This window comes from Paralichthys olivaceus, chromosome 17, assembly GCF_024713975.1.
Source record: "Paralichthys olivaceus isolate ysfri-2021 chromosome 17, ASM2471397v2, whole genome shotgun sequence".
Lineage (NCBI taxonomy): Eukaryota > Metazoa > Chordata > Actinopteri > Pleuronectiformes > Paralichthyidae > Paralichthys > Paralichthys olivaceus.
The window spans coordinates 8,665,503-8,682,179 of NC_091109.1; the positions used below are offsets into that span (position 1 = coordinate 8,665,503).

At 40.4% G+C, this 16,677-nt stretch overlaps 1 protein-coding gene across 2 annotated transcripts; it reads right to left on the bottom strand.

Annotated features, from left to right (window-relative positions):
• Window positions 1-1,520: 1,520 nt before the first annotated feature.
• Window positions 1,521-16,495, bottom strand: pdcd6 (programmed cell death 6). 2 transcript variants are annotated; one of them, XM_020087872.2, is made up of 6 exons: window positions 16,223-16,495; window positions 12,819-12,880; window positions 5,781-5,825; window positions 4,781-4,939; window positions 4,266-4,375; window positions 1,521-2,713 (listed from the first exon to the last, which is right to left on the bottom strand). In XM_020087872.2, exons 1-6 carry the CDS (start codon window positions 16,303-16,305, stop codon window positions 2,615-2,617), a joined length of 558 nt encoding a protein of 185 aa, XP_019943431.1. In that variant the 5' UTR covers window positions 16,306-16,495; the 3' UTR covers window positions 1,521-2,614. The 2 variants fall into 2 exon arrangements, with proteins under 2 accessions (XP_019943431.1, XP_019943430.1); XM_020087871.2 differs by having other exon boundaries at window positions 4,769-4,939.
• Window positions 16,496-16,677: the final 182 nt, after the last annotated feature.

A 16,677-nucleotide genomic window follows, 5' to 3' on the forward strand; every position in this document is an offset into this window, starting at 1 on the left:
CATTGTTCAGAGACGTCTCAGGGAATCCAGCTGTCGGCTGCAGCCAGAAGCGACCGCATCCAAGATAGAAGAGCGTTGAAAACACATTTGGTGGACGCAATCTCACTCACAGGCTGTTCTGAGGTGAAGGGAGGCTGCAGGGTTACGCAGATTAAACATCAGAATCACAGGAACTGCAATTCCGTCTGAGAGGGTTTCATTTCATTTAAGTACATTTACAATCCAAAATGTTAAAAGTAAAACAAAATAAGACCAGTTATAATTAGTCAATTGGAAATAAAGTAAATTCAGATATGACTACATCAGAGATAAAGCAATAAAGCCTAAATCAAGCATTCCCAAAGCCAAAATAAAACAAACTTAAATAAATGCAAATCAAACGTTCCCCAAGAGGAATAAAAGTGATAAAGAGACAGCATCACATAAAAGCTGTAAATACAAATAAAAGGAACAATAAAACGAAAAGGACAATGTAACATAAAACCAACTAAATGCAAATAACAGCAATAAAACAAAATGATAAAAGCTTTAAATGTCTGAAATATTCTGCCTGTTCTCCTCAGGCTGTATCTCCTCTCTTCCTTGATCCAAACATTTTCTGGTTTCAGCTCAAAGAATATGAAGACTAAATTCTTTCTTAATCTGTAATTGTAAAATGTAATCTCAGTTTTAGACTGTTGGCAGAACAAACTGATTTTAAAAAAGGTTGATTTACATGCTCTGACATGTGAGGTGAATTTCATGCTATTTTCTTGATATTTATGAAAACTAAATCAGTAATAAAAGTTCAGTTTATAAAAAATAGTAATGTCTGTTTATAATTTAGGTTTACTACTTTCATGGCCTTGTTATTGTGCATATAAACTTGAACTCATTTACTATCAAACTGTTTTGAAAGGTCTAACCAGTGTCATGTTACTCATATTATAAGTGAAACTTATTGTAAAAAGCTGTTTATCTTTACACGTTGTAAATGTTTAATGTCTATTTTATGCAGTGTTGACTCTTGATGTTCTCTGTGATATTTAGTTGATGCTGGCTGACGGTATGACAGCCTCTACTGCCTCCTATAGACATTACTGCGCCTCTACCCTTATGATATTGGTTATCCTTTGACTGCTTGTCACTTTCCTCTCAAATAATTATTTTACTCTTTGGTTTTTTAGATTATTTTACCTCATGTGTTTTTATTCTAATCTATTTTAACTCATATCATGTTAAACCATGTCATGTATTTGTTGTTTATCTATGCTTTTTATCTTGCATCTAAATAAACTTTACTTGACTTAATCTGTTTCACTGTTTTGGGATTTAATTGCAACCAAAATAACCACAGCAAAGCTAAACTTCCAAAATTAAATAAAAACAATTTACAATATTCTGTGATAAGTGCACTGCAGTGGCAAGCACTGCAAACATACAGCAGAGGGCGACGTTTAGCTGCGTTGACTCCCTGGTTTCCCTCTGCAAGGCAACGTGACTTTAATGTCTTAAATAATAAAAGCAGACTCCACATCAGATGTTCTTACTTTTTTTTAATAAAAGATTTCTCTTTTGTGTTTTTACACATTTTAAGGCATCATGCACAAAAAATAAGCCATACTAAAGGCATTATGCACAACTGCTACCAAAAAACCCTATGATCTAACATTTGGAGATTTGCAGTTAAAAATGTTTGTACAAATATGGCATGTAAGCTGGCATGTCAGTGAATCTCAAAGCAGAGCGTCACCTGCTTTCACAGTTTTTGTAAACATGGCTTTGAGCAAAATAGGGCTGAGGAAAAAAAAACGAGATAAAGGGAAAGCATGCTTCAAAGTGGGGCTAAATTTCCCTGATAAGCATGCAATGCATCTGAAATCATATTTACAATGCATCATTTTACCCTCAACAGTTATATTTTTCATCAATTAAAGTTAAGACATTAAAAGGTTTGTTGACAATAACAGTTAGACTGACGAGAAAGACAGATGTGTCCATAATGTTTCCCCCAACCGAGTCCGCAGCACCGACATCGTTCAGGTAGGTGAACGAACAAAACACTACAAGATTTTTTTTTTAAGTTTTAGATTCACAGACAAATCTTGTCACCAGGAGGGTTATAAAAAAGGCATTTTTAAAAGAAATTAGCGTACCTCTGTTTTATTGTGATAGTTTTCATGGTTCCCACACATTTCTTAACATCACATTCAACAGCTTTTCAGGCCCAATTCCCTGAAATTAAAGGACTCAACATGGCAGTTTGAGTTCAAGGGAAATAAAGGTATTCATAACAAGAACTAGCAGATCACAGACACTCATGTAAAAGAGAGAGTTTAAGTGTCGAGGAGCCGTGAGACGGTGGGAGACACACATACAGAGTGCCAATTATCCTGTTTACTTACAGAAACAAAAGAAATTCAAAATCATTTCTGTAATTGCACCAAATATATTATTCAAGGCCTTTTTCCCCCTGGTAACTTAAAGGGTTTTTTTGTGTAAAACAGCCCAACTAGGCTGAAAATCAGGTTTTGAAAAAAATCTTGTAGTGTCCAGCATGGCAGACATTCGGAAGGTGCCGGGAGCTTTGGCACAGTTGTGTCCAGTTGTGCTCTTCTGTGGTGCTCAGTGTGCGTTATACTATATTGAAGACCATGGATAGATACTGTTCATATGAAACCTGGATCCAGCCGTCTTGGTCTGTATCGTACCGCCTGAACACGTCAGTCAACCTCTGTGGAAAGACGGGACAAGAATTAAAAAATGTAACTCTTAGAATATTACAACACCAAACTGCTCTACACTCTCAAATTTGACATCAGCATATCGCCTGGATTTAATAGCATTGTTACAGTAAACGATAATTGGTTCGAAAAAGTGCTTTTCTTTATTCTTTTTCCTTCTGGAGACGTAATTATAATCGATTAAATTTGGCTCATTCAAATCTAGCTCTACTTCCTCTGAAAAGCATCCTAATCGTCTCTTCAGAAAGTATTAAGACACATTTGTGTTTTTGCAAACTAAAATCTATTGCTTATAGAATTACTCAGACCCTTTGCTGTGAGACTCTTATTTGTAGTCAGTTGCATCATCTTTCTTTTTTATCATCTTTGAGATGTGTCTTAACGTATTTGGGGTCCCCATGCAGCAAACTTTGGACATAGTTTAGAAAGTCATATAATTATGAGTATATGTAAGGCCAGTGCATGTCGGAACAAAACCAACCAAAGTCCAGGCATAGATCAAGACAAGGTGATGATTTCTAAATGATGGAACAACCTGCCACAAGGACAACCACCTCAGCATCCCTCCACTCATCAGGCCTTTCTGGTCGAGTAGCTAGACTGAAGTCACTTTGTGTAAGAGGGACATGACAGCCTGTTTACCAAACAGCATTAAACGAACTGAGACAAGGACAAAGATTCTCTTCTCTGCTCTAATGAGACAAATATTGAAGCCGTTGGGCAGAAACACAAGACACGGCTCATCATCTGGTTAGTACCATCCCTGTGGTAAAGCAGTGAAGGCAGCATGTGAAGAAGACCTGCTCTGAGGGTCACAGTTCACCATGCAGCAGGACAATGATACATTCATACAGCCAGGACAATGCTGAACCTGACGGTGCTTTTGTGGCTGAGCCAAAGCCCCATTGAACATCCATAGATCGAGACTTGAACTTGACAGTTCACAGATGCTTTCCATTAAATATGACAGCTTGAGAGGGTCTGCCAGGAAAAATAGAATTAACTACCCAAATCCATGAGTGCAAACCTTACTGAGGCGTTCCCGAGAAGATTCAAAGCTTCAAGTGCTGCCACAGAGCTTCTACACAGTGAATTAACAGCCTTTACTTTAGCGAATACGATACATTTGCAACAATTTCCAAAAATGCTTGTCACTGTGGGTGTTTATGTGCAGATTGATGGGCAAAAGGGGTAATACTTGAAAGCTATTTCAGCATGCCTTGCTCTCTGCAACCATACACACCCTCCCAGTTTTGTGGTCTAATTAAGATGCAAAGATTTCCCATTTTTCCATTATTTGAATGTAATCATATCTGGGGAAGTGATGAAGTCAGAGCCTAGACTCAAGACTGCAATAAACATTTTGAACAAGAGTTGTCTGACTGTGATATGGCTGTTTATAACCATTTGCAACTAACAGAGTGGGAAAAAAGAGGTTTGCGGCGAGTGGGTGCTCATACTCACTGTGACTGATTAATGCGGAAAAAAACCTTTTAAATCATTACATACGTAGTTTATTTTAATTGAGTGTAAATGTGGCACCTGTAGTACAATGCAGCACTGGATGAAGTCATCGAAGGCCACCTGTCCCTTCCTCTGGCGGTCGAACTTCTCTATCAACGTGCTGTAGAACTGGTCTGATAGACGATAACCTGCACATCACAACAAATATGATGTTTTAAACATTTCAGACATTGGAAACATTCTGTCTAATCATGTGTGTACTGTGTAAATCTTGATTACAATTTCCATGAGACAATGCTCACATTTTTGTCATCAGTAAGTGCTCAGTACTTTAGATGCAAGCTTGGAGTTGCTTGTCAAATATAATTAAAAGGATTTGTTTAAGTAAAGCTTTAGCAGTGTATTTACTGCACAATAAAGTACAAAGTAGATAGAGTGTACTAATGGCATGCTGGTCTATACAAACAAACAGAGGAATTGAAAAGACAGAATCTGACCTTCTTACTCAGAGAAATGAAGTCATTTAAACAGCCACGCAGCCCACCACCACAGCGATTAAATGTAATTATATACAAGCATACTTTGCTTCTCACCAAATCCAGTCAGTGCCTGTTTAAGCTCGTTCTTATCAATGAAGCCAGAGTTGTCCCTGTCGTAGTTCCTGAAGATGTTCTGCCAGTCCGTGATGTACTTCCACACGCCAGCAAACTCGTTGAAGTTCACCCCTCCTTTATTTTCCCTATCGAACATGGCTGAAGGAAAAGGGGGAGATGTTTGAGAATGTATTATTCACTTGATGTCTCTCTCTCTCACACACACACACACACGTTTACTTACACGTCAAGAAGTGATGGATGGAATCTTATGTTATGAAAGCAATCATGCTACTACAAATAGTTCAAGGAGGGAATTGACTACACTTGACTAACTCCTGTTTCATAAGAAACACCATAAGAGAGGGAGAAAACAGTTTGATCCCCCTCAACTTTAATCCACTCCTCACCCCCATGTGGTTCAATCCAATTACCTCCATACAAAGGGAGTGCTATCACAGGATATGCTTCTTGCGAGGGGGGGGGGCCTTTAAACAAATGATTTACTGAGTATGGCACTGACTGTGTGAACAGGGGCAATGGAATGGGATTTAGTCTGCAAGTCACAACAAAAATATACCAGGTTTTATACGCTATGCTAATTTATATTATATTAAGAAACAAAAGTATATTAAAGACCAGAGCAAAGATATTAGTAAGTGATTTTATTTAAGCTGGAAAAACTAAATGTGCAATGGGTTTGCAGTTAAGGTAATATGTAAAAAGCCAAATTCTTTCAAAAACTGAACTACACTGTATAAGACATATTTAACATCAAATGTAACAGGTCAATATTTGGCCACTGACAGCTTACGAGACAAACTTTCCCACTTCCTTCTTGGTGCTCTCTCGTCCTCCCTTTAGTGATGGCTGCAGGTTTCCACTAGAGCAACACTGAGGCCTTTGTTTGAGCCTTCGGTTTTCTCAAAACGTAACTCATTTATCCCGTTGTCATGGAGAGGGAACAAATAAACAAGTGTCAATCTGAGAATTTACTTACATATGATGGAGCGGACTGTCACTGGGTTGAAAGGAGTCCATGTGCCTGCAGACAGAAAAATACCAGTCATACCAATGCAGTGTGGGTTGTTTTGGTATTTGAGAACTAGAATTATCACACTGAGGTTGTATGCCTCCACAACAGTGCAGTTTCATTCTACATACACTTCTTTATCCTGACTCATACGAGGTCACCATGACTTTTATTTTGAAATGTAATCTGTTTATCTTTTGAATGAATTAGATTCAATTAGATTCCAAAAGGCAGACTTGAGTTTTCTTTAGGCTACTGCGACTTTGCCCTTTTACCACCTAAATCTAATCAGTTGATCAATGTTTCTACCAAATTTGAAAGGAATCCCTGGAGGGGTTTGTATGAAGAAGAATGGGACGTACAGACGGATAGACAACCCAAAAACATAATGCCTTAAACAATCGAAGCTTAAATTTGACACCATCTCCAGTAAATAGTCAGTTTTCTTATCATCGTGACTTAGTCACCTGGTTTCTTAGGATAATTACTCTCTATATCTATTTTGAGCCTGGATCTCATCATAATAATTAAGGCAGACAATTTTTTTAGCCCTGGATTATTCACTTCATTATCTTGGGATGAGAAAATAGCACCATGTTAATAGATATCTTCAGATTAACAATATTGGTTTTAATATTATCAGAACTCTATATTCTCTCCATTTGTACTGTGTCAGTCTGTGGGTCAACTCAAGAATGGACCCATAATCAAAACACATTTGCACAGATAGAACATTAGTAAGGAAGTTTTAACACGTCACAGCAAGAAAAACAAACATGTTGGGTTCAGGGTCCTTAAACTGTGTCTCTATTTACTAGACTGTGCACTACAGTTCATTTGAGATTCCAAATTCTGTTTTGATCAGAGGAATAGTCCTTTAGTTATAGAAACGGTTTAAAAGTAATCTGCATCATCCTAAAATAGTTTTTGAATTCCAATGGACACCAGTGCAAACAAGAACAAGAACCAACAAAAAAAGAAATACATGATCCATTTTTATCTCACATCAAAAGTCTTTCATGGAGAAGTTTTACTAAAAGGGAAGAAAAAGACTTGAAGGCAGTTCTGTGACAAACCCAAGAAAAATAGCTATTTTTCATCTGCAGGAAAAACTGCTGTCATCTATATGGCCAGAAAAAGACTGATGGCTACTGAGCTGAGCAGGGTGTCTATACTTTACAGTCTTTCTTCACACACTCAGTTCTCAAGACACTGAGATCTATCAGGCCGTCTAAAGCCTTGCTGACTCACCACCTCACTTCATTACAGAGGCCCACAGTTCACGGCAAGAAACAAAGAGTAGTGACTGAGGGAGGATGCAGAGAAGGGAGGAGACGAGAGAGAAGAAATGAGGTAAAGAGCAAGAGAAGAGATAATGAACAAAGGGAACAAAAGAGAAGGGAAATAGGGAAATGAGAATCCATTGTAGCACCTTGTCGGCATAGCGTGGAGCTATTTTCAAACTCTTTTGTTCGTGACTGGTAGTTTTTCGTTTCCCTGCATAGTTTGGCTCTGCGAGCAGTGATCAGGTTAGCAATGAGATAAAACAAGATTAGATGATTCTCTTTTAAACAGTACAACTAAATAAACACGTTTATTTTATCTCAAAGAAACTCCGTACACAATCGCCACGTTTTGGGACAGAAATATGTCCCCGCAGTGCTTCAGAGTTCAGAGAGGATACTCGACAGTTCCTCCCTCTGCCTTGGTTTGTTTTATTGATGGGTGAGGCTGTCTGGGACAGTGGGTGGAGCTGTTCTGGGACCACATGCAAGTCTCTTACTGGAGACAGCATTCAGGCCAAAATCTATATCCTGATAATGCTGCTCTAAAGCAAAAAACATAGACATTCATATGCATATTGATGAGGAATCAATTAGTAGAACCCAGTCAGAGTGCTGTGTTTTTCTCTTCAGCAGTGCAGACCGATTAAAGGCTTGTCTCCCTAAGCATTTTAGAAACTGGAGAGTGGCTATGGAATTAGTTTCACAATTTATATTGTTGATTTGACAATGATTTACTAACATGAACCCTGCGAGCCAACAGGAACCATAACAAAACTAATGAGAAGTTCAACAAGAAGTTCAGCAATGCCCACATGTAAGTGAGGAATTTGAGATATGGAGACAGAAAAATGTAGTAAAACTAGTAAAACTACATGAGATGGGTTATTATCGCATGTCATGGATAATGTTAAATTCTCTCAAATACACTCAAAATATATTTTTCTCTGCTATGAATCTCAATTTTTTGCTCATGAGTAAGGCACAAAATTTACGGTCAGCTGATTTTTCTTTTCTGTACTGAGATCTGACCATCACAGATATCCCAGTAAAAATGTAACTTCAACTATTACTTCAACATGAAACTTGCTTTCTACATGTGTTTCTAGATAAATTGCAACAGGAACATGGGATTTCATCTCAATTGTGTATAAATCTGCCTTAAATCTGAAAAATGAGCAGACAGACCACTACCTAGTGTGAGGCAGTCTGTACGGTTGAGATGTTTGTGTGCGTCTGATTGCTAAATGGGACAATACAACTTCTGTCCATTCCACACACTGCGCTCTCTCAAGAGAAGGGGAAAGGGGCGATATAGGAGGCGAGGAGGGAGGCAGACATGTGGAAAAACAGAGTGAACAGACTGCAATGTATACACATACATATAAAAGGTTGTAGTGGGGTTCGGTGGGATGCTTGTACAAATACACTTGACATACGCAAGCATAAATGGATGAACTTCTATACACAAACCACACAAAGGAGTTTCACAGATTTCAACCAATACACACAAACTAAATACTGTTTAAATTAAGGTTTAACCTTGAGATGTAAATGGAAAAACATACAAACTAAACATTATGGAGGGATGACTAGTTGAAAACCTTGTATCTTTGATTCCAGTTTTTAAATGTGTCCACAAACGGCACATACATCAAATGCTGCATTGTTGGCGAATAAAACCGAGTTACCAGGGATTCAAACTCATGAACCTGTTAGTAGCTGTGTTACTGACTGTGCACTGGGGCAGTTCCACAAATCTTCTCACATCTGTAGGCAATGACATTACATCTGCAAGACTAGGATTTCTTGTCTATTTACACTTAAAATGCTTAAAAATGTTTTGATAACACTGCTGACCAATGTTTGTTTGAAAACTGATGTTGTGTTTTAGTCTAGACAGTCATTTGTTTTGGTTTCAATTGCGATTTTTGGAAAAGAGCGGGACAACTTGGTATTGCTAAAGAAGAGAGTTTAAGAGGATATGCAGATGAACAGAGAGATTCCAAGAGAATTGATCGTAAAATTGATTGTTACAGTGCCGCCTAGAGGTCAATGAGTGTTATATCTTTGGTGTGATGAGTTTTTCTTGTGCGTTTTTGCTGCCTGACACTTAACAGAGGAGAAGAATGAGAAGAGGAAGAAGCTTGGACCCCTGATAACACTGATATTCAACCAAATCATTGCTAATATGTTAAGAACTTATAAATAATCACTAGCCAATGGGTCAGCAGTCAGCAAGGTATTCTCAGTTTTTGTTTGTGGTTTATGCCAGATACTAATATGGATGGACCAGTAGGCTAGGAATCTAGTCACTCATCAACAGTGGGGGCCTCAGACAAATTATAGGGTCTATGGCAGAAGTGGCTGAGCAGAACTGGTGTTAAATAACATGAAGAAAATAATGAAATTGAGCCTTACTTACAAAACACTTCAAATGTAGGGTTGTCAAGGTAAGGATTGCTGAACAATCTCCTTAGATTAGCAGGGTTTGTAATCTGCACAGCAGGCTAGTGCTCCCTCAACCATAGTTAGGTAGTCACATTTATCAGGGGCCATTTCCAGCAAAGAGAAGAGATGCATTGCAACAGATTTACTGTAGCTCGAAGCTAATTCTGCAATTGCAGTTTCTGGGCAGGTGTCAGCAATTTTCATGGCTATTACTACTCCAACACACTTAAATAAATAACTCAAGGAGAAGTGAATTGCATGCAGTAGAGCGCATACCTCTGCCAAGTCCCAACAGTCCCTTTAAATTAAACCAAGCCTAACAAGTAAAGCCCATATTACATTTCTCAGCTACACATTGTGGTAGTTACAGGTTTCTAGCCCTATTTGTCACTGTGCAGCGGCTGGTAAAACCTATTGCCCTAATCCACTAGATCCAGATTGTTTGAATCAAACATTGATACCAACTTTCAAAATGTGTCAGATTTTTAAAAAATCCAGATTCACACATAATTCTCTGCAACATCAAAGAAAGTTTTTAAAAACGCCGTTTCTTACATTAGGAAATTAAACAATTCCTGGATCTGGCCCCTGATTTAGGTCAGCAGCAAAATTGTTTTGCATCTTTCCACCAAGTTTTGTGGCAATCCATCTGGTAGTTTTTGCATAATCCTGATAACTAACAAACAAACACAGATCAAAACATAACCTCCATGGTGGAATTAATAAATCTGTGAGCACAGAAGAGTGAGGGAGAGTTGGGTATGATATCCACCCACTGCTGAGCAGAGAGGCCAAAAAATTCTAAAAAATGGTTTGGCTACAAGGCAGAGGCACAACAAAAACATGCATATCCACTTCAGCAGCACTGAAGCAATCACGGTATTATTGGGATGATACACTGTCACAGCCAGGAATGATAGAGGGATGGAGAGAAGGAGGTAAACAAGAGAGAGAGAGAGAGAGAGAAAGGGCGAGAGCACAAGGTGGGACTGAGCGAGGGAGCATAGGCGAGAGACAAAGATAGAAAGTCACAGTGACAGGAGGCAAAACCGTCCAGATGACACAGCAGGTACTGAGCTGGTGCCAATGGATGAGAAAACATGTAATTTTGTTAGTCTGTAATTGAAAGAAGGCAAGTAATCATCTGCCAGTAGGAAGAGATATTAAGAGAAGAGATATTAATGCTGGTTGAAAGACGACAAAAAAAATGGCATCCTGACAAAGAGCATACAGCATCAGAGGAATCAAAACACTGGATAAAAGAGAAAATGGATTGGAAACCGTTGAAAAATATCTCATCCTGTGGGCAGATTTTCCGCGTGGAAAAAATTATCATACGCAATAGGGAAGAGGAGGCTGACATTGATTTTAGAAATGTGAAAAAAGAAAGATACTAATGGATGGTTGAGTACAGAATGGAGAGAACAGACACCTAACAGCCTCACCAACCAGGGCCTTCCTCCTCAGCGTCCGAGCATATGTAGGGACATTAGAGTCGCAACACACGGACAGTGGCAGGGCTGGCAGCTATAGCGAGCAAACCGCAGGACAGGATGCAGCGCAGTATGTTCAGCTCCACTGGCTCTGTGTCACATCACAGTGGGGCTAATGAACTGGTGGAGAGTGAACCAAGCAACCTGCTGTTCAGCGCAGGCACATTCACAGCATGGTGTACACAGCACATCCACGTACATCCAAACAAACAACAATGATAATTACACACATACACGCCAAGAAAATAAAATCCAACCAAAGCAAAATAAATGAACAGAATAAGACTCACTTAATAAACACATTCTACTGCACCCACAAACACACACTCGCACTTATCAGTATGCTGAGCCCGTACCGCTCTGGAGCCTGATAAAAGCTTCTTCAGAGTTGCTGCTGGCTTCCACTCTTCTTGTTTCCTCTGGAGGTGCCCACAAAAACGGGTTTTTCCAAGGAGAGTAATCTGCTCAACGGTCTTTGAAAAGACGCCGTAACAATTCAGTTATAAAGCTGATGAGGAAAACCTTATATTCTAATGAGAACACAAACATTAAACTGTTATAAACCAGAGCTTTAGGTCAAACTCTGCTCTGACATATAGCATATGTCTCATCAATCATTGTCCATGTCACACTGAGAGCAAGGTCGAGACGCAGTGCTGGTGCAGTATTGTGTGGGGGCACGAATACATTTTACCAGCCTGCTCCCTTGTGGAAGCTCCTCAAGAGGAGACGACCTGTGACACTGATTCAACACTACCCATCAAACTCTCTAGGAAAATCTAATATTTTCTAGTTCAGGAAACCCACTGGGAACTGAACTCTTAATCCTGTTTGAAACCCTCTCCTCCAGAGCATCCTCCTGGACAGAGATCGACTCCATCACAAGCAGCTGTAAATCCTCTTGTTTTCGCTCTGGGTCCATCTTGAGATATTTTGAGACGTTTACCAGATGAACTCTCATTCAGCGGTACTCTCTATTGGAAAACGATTTTTGAGATAGGTGCTATATGCCTGTCAAGCTTTCTGTCCTCTCCAGCTAATTAGCTAATCAAGCTGACATGGGCTTGCGTGGTATGAATTGGTTGATGAAGCAAGTAGAGGTCATTGGAATCTGATAGTCTAAACCTGATACCACATGGGTGTATGTGCTCTAGCAGGTTGCTGGTTTGAGTCCCAGCTTGCCGAACCATAGACTGTATATGAAGATGTACGACATGACAGCTCCCAAACAGATGTTCAAGTCTGCATTTTTCCCAGTAACTTTGGTTTTAACTAGTTATATGATGATATAAAAACGTGGTGAAATGTCTGTCTTGCGATTGGTCGTATGCGTTTATCATAAGGACATTATAGCACGACTCCCTTCTATGATTGCTGCTGCACAGACTCTGGCTCTGAATGTGCAAGATGGCAGTGTTCCTATCCCCAGGATGTTTTGGCTTTATTTCTGGACAGTGGGAGGAAGTGAAGAGGCATCATCAATGTTTATATACAGTCTAAGGTCATCACAAGGACAGCGAGCCATCATGGAGAGTGTTCTTAGCTCCACAAACTATATCTTTTATAATGATCACTAGCTCAAGTCAATACATCACAAAAAAGGAACATAATAACCTTAATTATGATATGATTTATTCCCAGACTGCTGTATTAGATTGCATTGGTTTCAGCAAAGGGTGGCTAATAATCTGCCAATAAGAAGAAACAAAAATGGAATCGGCAGAGACTGAGAAAGTAAATACAAAAGTTTTTTTTAAAAGAGCGAAACAGATACATACCATTAGATAAGGCCTGCTGAAGCTCTGAGTCTGATATCACTCCACTCCGGTCCTTGTCAACCCTGGGGAGGAAAGCACAGATTAGATAGCGCCTGTATTAACCACTTTACACACCCATGCACTCAACAGCAGCGGGCATCTGCGCTCGTCAGCTGAAACTTTATCCTCCTGTGCGCGTGTTAGTATTTCAACAGTCAGCCGGGACTGAATGGAGGTCTGTGATAGAGACACACGAGGAAGCATGTGCACACGTGTCTCTCCTGGGAGCAGCCAGACAGGCTGGGTATGTGTGTGTCAAAGTGTGTGTGTTGATCCTCAGACAGCAAAGTGAAACTGAATGTTGGCTACTGTAAAGTTGTTAAGAAGGAAAACACAGAGGGACTGGTTACATTGTGTCTTTGCTCTGTCTTCACAGAAGGAGGCAAAACTATGAAAGCTCCCTTTAGTAATATGTGAAATTGCTCAACATGGCTAAACAAATAATTGACTCTTATTTGCTGTTATTTAGCTGTTACTAAATCTTATAACATTAATTGGGAGTTATGTTTATCTTGTGTTTGAATAAAAGTAGAAATGCTTTGTCATCGCCACACCAACATGTAAAAGCAAAAATATCTGAAAGTTATCATGCGGTTAATCTTTTTTTTGATTGTTGAACATTCTGAACCTAAAGACAAGTCAGATGACAATGTTTCGAGATAAGGTTTAAAAGTTTCTATCTCAGGAGTCTTTCTCTGTGTAGGAGTCTTTCTCTGTGAGGCCAAAAGAAAAACATAAACAGGTTGGACTATGACACACATAGCAGGCTTCACAGTTCTGAAATAATGTGAGCTACAGTCATGTAGCTTAGTCAAACATCCCATGAGTCAGTTGTTCCTTAGCAACCTGGTAGGCCCAACCTATCAACACAGAGCTAAATGAACAAACACACAGTGAATACCAGCAGAGGCGAAGCGGCAGAGGAGACGGGAACCCCCCCTAAGTCAAGAAGAAAAAAAAACACACACATAGGACCATTCCAGTGCCGAGTGTGTGGGCTGAGTTTCTGCTTGCAGATAATATGACATCATATCCTAATCTCTGCAGCATTCATAGATTTCTATACAGTGAACAGATATATGTCGCTGTGTGTACCCCTCTCTTTGACTTGCTCCCAGCTAAAAAAAAAAACAAACCTTACATAAGGAGACCTTGTCCGCTCCGCTCTCCCTGGAGAGAAACAGCTCTCAGCAGGCCTCCATAAATGAGACCTTTGTCACAGTGGTGGTGACGAGTGGTTCAGTTAGGGCCGGGAGTGGGGTACCCAACCTTTTACAAACACTGACAGATCCACTCAAAGACATGTAGTGTGTACAGCCCCATCACCTCTCCCTATTTCTCCCCCAGTCTTCCCGTCACTGACTCAATCACTGAGCTTCAGATCGAGTCACCTCACCAGACTTTTACATAAAAAACAAGTGGGAGGTTAAAAAAAAAAAGCAGAGCAACATAAAACACTATGGCTGAGTGGGTTACTGTGCTCAGATTTTCCCATGTGTCACCGTGTCCTATTAAGCAATGAGGTTAGAATATGGTTTCTGGAACAAAACTTTCCACATAAATTGGTCCAAGAGTAAGTAAATGTCGCTGTGGCTTCAAAGTCCATATTAAAGCTGCGCTCACAAAACCTTCCATGGAAAGCCCATTGTCCAAGAGTCAGTTTCCATTGCTACTATTTCTAGTTTCTAACATTCAAATTGTGAACGTAGTCCATTTGATTGTGGTGCGCAACTTGATATTGTTCGATTGGAATTTAAGTGGACTGTTGGGCCTTGGCAGAGGTATGTGCTTTATCAAGAATTATTTGTTGTTGACTCGTGAAGGGATGGGTGCAAACATTTTTGTCATTCCAGCATCAAGCCATCAAGTCATAACAATAAATTGAAAAAAATAAACAGTCAATTTAGAAACTGACTAGCTGAAGTCTACTTTTTCCATTCCCTGTGCAAAACACTTCAGAATGAATGACTAATCTGTCAACGTGTCAACATGTCCAGTCAGAAAGAAACAGACTCATGATGAGACAGGATAAACCTGAGCTGAGTGGGTTTCCAACAGCAGGACAGTGTATCACAGAATTGTAGGGGGTGTGTGCATGTGTGTGTGCGTGACACACAGACACAGAGAGGCCTCCCACGTCAACTATGCTCTATTGACTCTGGTCACATGACTGAGGGAATTCCAGCACTGCTCTGACAGATTTTCCCCAACAGGCAACGCATGAGGCAGCACAACGCTCATGTGAGAGACGACATTGTGCGAGTGTGTGTTTGTTTTGTGAGAAGCAGGGTGATGACTCTGTGTGCATGCAGATGTAATAGACATCTGTTTGTGTGGCTCTTAGTAAAGGATATGTAGGAGAGAGAGATAATATATATATATGACCTAATTTCTAAGGGGGGTTTGCACCATTCATTCATAATTCATTTAGCCTGTTTCAAAAGCCTTGCAATGCCCGCAGCATCTCAATGTTGTAAGAAAGCAAAGCGGGAGGAAGAAAAAAAAATCCTCTGCAGTATTACATAACTGTATCGTTAACTATAGCAGGAACCAAAGCATTTCAAATGTTCCCCTCATTGCATACAACCACTGTGACCTTCTAAGATGCTGCTGACACACTTTGGACTCGGGCTGTGGTGAAATTGATCACAGTGACTGGTTGAACGCTGCCACTGAGACTAAACAGAGACAGAAAATAGCACAGGTGACAATAGATATGATCTTATTATTGAAGATCAGCTCTCTGGAATTCATCTCAGCCTGTACACTGCGTCATGTACACCTCCAACTGTCAGGTTTCTTAAGGGAACCTCATCTTGAAAGGGTTTTACTGGGCTGACATGGAGGAGAGGCGACAGTAGAAGAAATCATTAATCAATATTCCCCTTGAGTATTAACAGGAGAAATCTTGAATTGCTGCAGGGAGAGCAGGGTAAGAGGCGTTCAAGGACTCCTGGAGGTCCTTGGAGCCCAGTTTTGAAGCTGGTGAAGAGGAGATGGTTCACTGGGTTGAACAGCAACAATGAGACAAGTGAGCTAAAGTAATGCACCGATATGTAACGTGCCCTGCTGAGTGACGTGTAATGGCTGTGGGTCGCGTTGAGCACCGTGCGGCAGATGTTTCCAGGAAGCTGCGAGGAAACACGAGAGCTGACAAATCCCTCGTTTCACTGCGGAGCTCCGCTGTCACACACACACACACACACACACACACACACACACACACACACACACACACACACACACACACACACACACACACACACACACACACACACACACACACACACACACACACACACACACACACACTCTGTCATCCCGCCGACACACAGCGAAGAACAACCCGCCCTCAGCGCACTCACCTCTGGAAGATATTCCACAGGAAGCCCTGGTCCGGGGGAGCGTTGATGTGCATTGGAGCTCTGTAGGGACTGTGATACGCCATTTTTGTTCTTTAAATAAAGAGTCAGACCGACACACTGCGTCTCTCCTGCCGCTGGAGTTTGTAGTTCGAGTCCCTGAGCAGCAGCAGCAGCTTCTCTCCGCCAGCGACGCGCCCGTCCGACGTCAACCGCCCGCCTTCTCGTGCAGAGGGGCGTGGTCAATCATTCACCACTACCCTGAAGGGAAGTGACGTCACACTCTTCTCGTTCCCTGTACTTAGCGGAGTAAAAATAGAAAAGTTTATAATCATCAAAAAAGAAGTGATTGATTGATATGAATGACTTCTGCGATGACTGTACTGAATGTATTGGGACTTTTATGGCACAATTCCACATTCATTGTAAAACCCCTGGCAACAGGGAGGTGAGACACT

What these genes read in the sequence shown, in the direction of transcription:
- pdcd6 (XM_020087871.2), bottom strand. Translation starts at nt 16,305, where the DNA reads ATGGCGTATCACAGTCCCTACAGAGCTCCAATGCACATCAACGCTCCC. An exon ending in TGGATTTGGTGAGAAGCAAA is followed by an intron (nt 4,376 to 4,768) that starts GTATGCTTGTAT and finishes TGTGATGTGCAG; the next exon opens with GTTATCGTCTATCAGACCAG. An exon ending in AGTGCTGCATTGTACTACAG is followed by an intron (nt 2,714 to 4,265) that starts GTGCCACATTTA and finishes GTCTTTCCACAG; the next exon opens with AGGTTGACTGACGTGTTCAG.